At 35.7% G+C, this 7,157-nt stretch overlaps 1 protein-coding gene across 4 annotated transcripts; it reads right to left on the bottom strand.

Moving 5' to 3' along the window:
* Positions 1-942: 942 nt before the first annotated feature.
* On the bottom strand, positions 943-6,505 carry LOC115979408. Of its 4 annotated transcripts, none has more exons than XR_004089049.1 (4): positions 6,064-6,505; positions 3,863-3,988; positions 1,326-1,495; positions 943-1,234 (listed from the first exon to the last, which is right to left on the bottom strand). XR_004089049.1 is itself a non-coding variant. In XM_031101438.1 (4 exons), exons 2-4 carry the CDS (start codon positions 3,899-3,901, stop codon positions 1,076-1,078), a joined length of 375 nt encoding a protein of 124 aa, XP_030957298.1. In that variant the 5' UTR covers positions 3,902-3,988; positions 6,064-6,505; the 3' UTR covers positions 943-1,075. The 4 variants fall into 4 exon arrangements, 3 of the variants coding, with proteins under 3 accessions (XP_030957298.1, XP_030957299.1, XP_030957300.1); XM_031101438.1 differs by having other exon boundaries at positions 1,326-1,502; XM_031101439.1 differs by having other exon boundaries at positions 1,326-1,502; positions 6,391-6,505.
* Positions 6,506-7,157: the final 652 nt, after the last annotated feature.

Below are 7,157 nucleotides of genomic sequence, written 5' to 3'. Positions count from 1 at the left end.
TAATACACTCACTATTTCAAAATCAACATTACAACACAATGTTCGGATTTATTGATGTCTACTAAGAAATAGTTTAACACAGGAAATTCAATATTCTTATTGTCAATTTGCAAGGTTAAGGGATATTTTCAATGTTTTGTGGGTATTTGGATTATTTTTAGATATTTTAAGGGTATTTCAATCATTTTAAAGATTTGCAAGATTTTTTTTTTTTTTTTTTAAAGATTTTTACAGGGGATATTTTTCTCATTTTAAAAGTTTTAAGGATAATTTGATGATTTTGAACAATTTAGGAGAATTTTGATCATTCTTAAAATGTTGGGAATACTTCTATCATTTTAGAGCTTTCTAAGGATTTTAGTTATTTTAGAGGTTTCATGCGTAATTGCGTATTTTAATCATTTTAAAAGTTTCACATATAATTTGGTCATTTGAAAATTTTAGTGGCAATCTATAGGCTTTGAGGGTAGTTTGACCATTTTTGAGATTTTGGGAATATATATGTCGTTTTGAATGTTTATGTTCTCTTAAGACTAAAACTTTTAACTTTTCAAGGACAGATAGAATACTTTCTTGGTTAACATAAAATGTTTTAGTTTGACTATGTTTTTCAGCTACCCCAAATGCCTAAAAATGAGAAAAACATCTAAAAAATGTTTTACACCAAAACAAGCAGGGCCTCAACCCCAAATATGGCATTTTTCCTCGTCAATGTGGGAAATAATTTCTGTTTAACCAATTTTTTCAAACCCAAACACTCAAAAATGAGGAAAACATTTTTTGAAAATTCTTTTATGCCGAAACAAACAGTGTCTTTATTATAATAAGTATAATGAGGAAAACAGATTTTGGAAATTCTTTTATGCCGAAACAAACAGTGTCTTTATTATAATAAGTATGATGTATGACCCAGCATATGTGAGAGAGAGAGAGAGAGAGAGATTATTAACGGTAAGAAATCAAAACAATGATCATTACATCGAGAGCCAAATTTTTTATTTTGATCCAAGTTAGTTTAATTTTTCTTTTCAAAAGCACTTGTAAGAATGTTCTAAACCACATTATCCATTCCTTTCTAATGCTTTCCACCCTTTGCTTTGGAGACAGAAACCAGAGCCTTGATACAGAGACGTGGCTTGGTATTAACCAGATTTTGCGGCAAAACTGAGACAGCAACCACCAATGACCCATTGGGTACTACAGAAAGCGGAAGCAGCTCAGCAAGAACAGAAAACTGTATGGTGATGAAGTTGGAACAAGCACAAATAGGTCAGGAGAATGTAAAATGTTTGCAAACAAGTGAGAAAGGATAACAGTTTTTTTACCTCTGGAGATTTGAGGTCTACAACTGAATCTGATACAGCACTTTTTACTGCAGCAGCCACAACACCAAAGCATTTGTTACGGTCCAACAAAGCAAACTTACCAGAACCATTTGAAGTATCTTTCACAATCTTCAACTCTGTCTCCTCTATTCCCCTTTTGTTATAACCAACTGCAAACTACAACATGCAGATTTAATTAGCTCTGCTAAAGCTTTTTATGCTTTCTTTTCCTTTGTTGCTTTGTTTTTCGCGGGGGGGCGGGGGGCGGGCATAAAGAACATAAAAAAAATGCCAGTTGCTGATAACCCACAATAACAAGGACGGATATGAGAGGTAAAACTGACTACAAATTACAATTTGCTGACTCAATACAACTTAATCCTGATGCAAAGAAAGTTGAAGATAACTTTTACAAGCACCTGAGCATGGAAAAAGGAACACTAAAGGGAAGTCTAGGTATCCATAAGCTAGCTTCTGTGATGAATCTTGGTTTCTTTGAGTAGCTTATGTCTTAAACTCATTATTATAATTTTTTTTATAAAAGTTTTTATGTAATAAGGTGTCCGACTTTTAATTTTAATTTTTTAAATAAAAGTAAAAAGGCAAAGCCCAAGGACTCGAGAAGTATAAGAGAGCAACTTCACAGATTAAAAAGATCAAGGAACTCTAGAAAAGAACAATCAACATCCCCAATGTTCTACAGAGCAGGGAAATTCCAATTCCTGCAAACGATTTAGGGTTGTGCTCCCTTCAAATACATCATATCAAACATAAAGACACATCTGAGCTTTGATTGCCTTTGAAAGCACATCTCCAACATGCTAGGAGATCTTTTGCTGAAAGACACATGACCCAAGAGACACCAAATAAAGAGAAAACCAGAGACCAAAGATCCCTAGCAACAGAAGAATGAAGGAAAAGATGAGCAATATTCTCCCCATCTAATTTGGAGATACCATACCAGTTAAAAATGATGATCTTGCCCTTTTGAAGGTTACCTATGGTAAGAATATTAACATGAGCATCAGTCCAAGCAAAAAAAGCAAATTTCCTAGGGACTTTAGGGCTTGTTTGTTAATGTTGTTTGAACAATAGTTTTCATTATTTAAACAATACAACACGTATTTTCACAACACATTTTTACACCCACACGTATTTCCACAACACTTAAACAACGTTATTAGAATAACATTACCAAATGGGCCCTTAGTCTTGAAAATCACCTGCCAAGGAAAAACCTCTCTAAGACCACCACTCAAAGCCTTATAGTAAGATTTCATGTCAAATATATGATTCTTAAATAAAGACGAGCACATTTCATTTAAACCATTTCCAGAACTGCAAGAAGCATAAAGTAGGGCACCAATGGATAGCATTGTTATGTCTGTACATGTACTTGTCAATAGAGGCTTGTTTGTTGGTTGCATTTTCTTATAGCTCAGAAAAAAGGATTCTGAGAAGTTCATCACCACACCCCACATAATGCCAGAAAAAGATGTGACTGCTGACTAACATCTCCAACGAAGAATTTCACATTTCATTTAAACCATGTCTGGTGTGCTTCCATACACACAGCTTGAGAACCCCTAACCTTAGCAGAAAACAATTGACCCACCAACTCTCCATATTATTTAGCCCCCACAACCCTTCTCCAAAGATTTTCCCTTTCCATGGCATATGATCAAAGCCATATCCATAAAAAGAAATTGATTAACAATATCGAGCCTTTGAATTCCTAAACCACTGGTTGAATAGGAGAGAAACTGTACTCAAATTCACCAAAGGGAAAACTTCCTTTCATCCCCTAAACCGGGTCCATAAGAAATATCTGTTTGCAACTTCTCTAATTTTCTAGCAAACCCTATATGAATATGAAAGATAGACATAAAGTAGGTGGATAGATTTGAAAGAGAGCTTTTGATCAAAGTGACATACCACCTTTCAAAAAATACAATTTTTTCCACCCAATCAGCCTCCTTTCCATTTGCTCTACTACTATAACATCTCAAGCAGATCTAGTCTTAAAAGGTGAACCAAGGGGAAAACCCAGGTAAGTTATAGGAAAAGACCCCACACAGCAACCCAAAAACCTAACAAAGGTTTCCTGACATTTTAATTAGTCTTGTGACTTTTAAATAAGCCTGAAACTATTAGAACCATTAGCTTATATCAGAATTACTGGTTGCCGTCTTTGCTAGGGTAACATTCTATTGTTTTATTTAAGGGTTTGCTTAAGTTGTAACAGCAGCTTTTTGAGAAAATTATTGAATGAAATTTCCCTTCTTAAGTTCTTTTAATATAAACTTGATATCTTTTTTCTTTATTCCCCCTCAATAATGTCTAAGAAAGACAAACACAATTTGAATATTGATCCAAAAGAGTGGATTCAAACCTTGGAATATGGTGAGTGAAAAGAAAGACAAGGTCAGTAGTTCCTTTGGTTTTAAGCAGATAAATAGTCATGCTTCACATTTACTTCATAATTTGCTTTATAAATTACTATGGTATCTGCACCGTTAATAGGTTTAAACTTTTACCTTTACAGGATGTGAAACTTTGTGCTGTTTATCATTCATGAAAAAACAAGCTTTGATAAAACTGTTTGCAGTTCCTTCTCATTCAAACTGCAAGTTTCTTGGATAGGAAAAATGCGGTGACACCAACTGCACCAAAGAAATGCATTTTTAGTATTAAAGACGAGATCATAACTAACCACAAAAATGAAAATCAGATAATAAGAATTGAATCATAACTTTAGTGGATTGCTCATGCCTAAAGGTAAATTTGAGGCATCAATAAATGACTACCTAAAAGGGGCAATAATAATAATTTCACCTGTGAAACATTAAATATATATATATTTTTTAAATCCTCATCTTTCTGCACTAGCATGATAGTTCCAAATATATGAGTATGACACTTCCTTTTTTGATAAGTATACCCAATAAAAAATTCCAAATCCTGAGTATGACACTTCCTAATAGATTCCAACAAAGATTACTCATTTTAAATTGATAAAATAAGATGTTGAACCTGAACAACCTTGTTCAACTGCCAAAGATATTTGGAACTTGGTTTTTCCTTATTCAGTGTTATATTAGGTGATGCCTAGTATCCCATACATTTGATGGCCTATGGCAAAGGTCTGTTTGGGGGTCAGAGGAGTCAACAGCTTGCTGCAGTTCCTTCCTGTTTGATGTGGCAATTGGAAGGAGAGGAATGATAGAGCATTTTAGAAGTCAAGCTTTCTATTAGCAAGATAAAGAAGTTGCGGAAGATGCTTTTCTCTTTCATCTTTGATTCTCCACTGTTGTCAAATTTTATTTTCTTTTTGGATTTCATTGATACCTTTTTTTGGGGATTCAAGTTCTAAGTTGCTCTCTTCTCTCTGTCCTTCCTTTGTATGCCTATCATACTAGGACACCCCAACTTCTTTCTGGCTTTCTAGTCAATAATTTTAGTATTTTACTACTGATCCAGAAAAGAGGAATTACCAAATCTAGATATAAGCTAAAACAACACTCTGAAACCTGGGGTAGAGCAGGCAGTATAACCTCTTGGATATTGGTACTATTCATTGAAGGATGAACCAGTTCCCTGAGTTGTCCTTAAGCATCATCCTAGGTGCTAGCTTTAAATACTAGTCAAAATTAAACATTAACAAGGGGCAAGCCCCTCATAACAAGTTATCAATTGTGAGAATCCTACCCCTAGCTGCTGTCCATAAAAAGAAAGACACCCTTTTAGGTATCTGTACACACCAAATGCTCTTCTAAGGGAAAGAAATAGAAGGGGCGTCCAATAAAGAATTATAAAAGGAACTCACATCAAAAACACCATTCTGAGTCAACTGCCAATTAAGAATATTATCACCCTCCCCCCTTGGCATTTTGGAGTAAATATGCTTGTAAAAAGTAAGTTCCATTTCCTATCTCCCCCTTCTGGTGCACTCAAGACCAAATTAAAAAAAAAAAAAGAAAAAAAAAAAGAAAAAAAAGAAACATTGAATTTTGCAGTTCTCATCCAATAATAGGTTGCAAAACTGAATGTTTTGCTGAATCGAAGGTACAACAGTTTTTTTAATAAGAAAATAATCAATTAGAAAGAAGAAGAAACCAACTCATGCTGTAGATGCAGTGTTGTTAAAAGCGCGCTTAAGCTCAAAGCTCGAAGCCCCAAGGCTCCAGCACTTTTTGCCTCAAAAGCTAAGCTCATTCAAAGAAGCATGCAAGTAACACTCAAATTCTCAATGAAAAAAAATATTAGCAAAGCTGTTCCAGTGCAGTCCAATGGACAATTTCACTTGAACGCTAGAAAAGCATATAGTTCAATACAATAGAAATACTGCAATATGCTGAAGCAGATCTGTATTTCTCCAAGAGATATTGATCATTGGCTTCTTGTAATGTTGACTACTAAATCAACTCTATAGCCTATATTTGCTCCTAGCCAAGTCATAGAAATGTTTTCCTCCTTCAGACAGTTACTTTTTTCTAAGTCTATTTGTTGCTTCCTTTCCCTTTTCAATCGAAGGGTCTGAATATCACCTGATGTGGACAAAAAGTAATCAAAGCATTTCTTTTTCTTGTGTGAGTGTGCATGGTAAGTGGAGTGAACTAAGTCTCCCACAACAAAATACCTCAACTATGCCACTAAAAAAAAAAAAAATTTAAAACAAACTAGCAGAATATCAAGCAATTTATTTGAAATCTATATGTTCCAAGGAAAATGTAAGCACCGTAGGCAGTGCTGCTGGAGAATAGGTGTCATCATCCTCAGCTATAACAAGAACTTTATCGCCTTCTTGTAGTTGTAGGACATAGGAATCCTCTGGATTAAGAACAGTTTTACCACCATATGATGCAACCTTGACTCCACAAGGAATGGCATCAGGAAAACTAATTAAGACATCCTCAAATTGCATGCCATCCGACTGTGGCCATCTCTTGATGTAGAACTCACAATTTTCAAACCCAAGAATATCTTCCCAGATATGCCACAGACAACAACCCATCAAGGGAAAAAAGTACAGACATATCCCATACAAGCAATTTAGGAAAGTTACCATGGAGTTGTGGGGATGGGGTTGATGCTATAACAAGTGGAAGCAACCATGGCAGTGAAACTGGTGGAAGAGAGGAAAGTGGAGGCGGGTCTGGGGGTGATGGTGGAGGGGGAGGCGGGGGCGAAGGACGAGGTGACCCTGAACATATCAATAATTCCATGTTCAGGTCACCTCGGCCTTCGCCCCCGCCTCCACTTTCCTCTCTTCCACCAGCTTCACTGCCATGGTTGCTTCCACTTGTTATAGCATCAACCCCACCTCCGGCATGTTCGCTTGCTCCAGCTTTACCAAGATTAGCCGCCGGCCTCATCTCACTTTTAGCGCCAGTGCCACACCAGGGGGAGGCGGGGGGTGTTTGCGAAGATATCTATTACTCCAACATTGGGGAATTGTGTTTTTAGTCCTAATCATTAGGACATTGGGCTTTTAGTCCAACTGCTTTATTTGATTGCATTCATTGGGGCATTGGGCTTCATTAGGACATTAGGACATTGGGCTTTTAGTTGTAATCATTAGGATATTGGGATTTTAGTTGTAAGTAGATATTGCTGCGGAGTTATTGAAAAAAAGAATAAAAAAAATTTGTGGCTGTGAATTTGTATTCGGGTTGAAGGTGCGTGTAAGCCTTAGAATGTGTTCAATGAAAAGTTAGCTCAATTTTGATATGTTTTTCGGTTTATATACAGTTTACTTAGTTGGTAATTGCGTTTATAGATTTTCGCATAAATTGTATACCAAATTTCAAATTCACATAGCAATATAGTGTA

The sequence above is a fragment of the Quercus lobata genome, chromosome 3 (genome assembly GCF_001633185.2).
Source record: "Quercus lobata isolate SW786 chromosome 3, ValleyOak3.0 Primary Assembly, whole genome shotgun sequence".
Lineage (NCBI taxonomy): Eukaryota > Viridiplantae > Streptophyta > Magnoliopsida > Fagales > Fagaceae > Quercus > Quercus lobata.
Note: the sequence above shows the minus strand (reverse complement) of the source record. Positions and strands in the feature narration are given on the sequence as shown.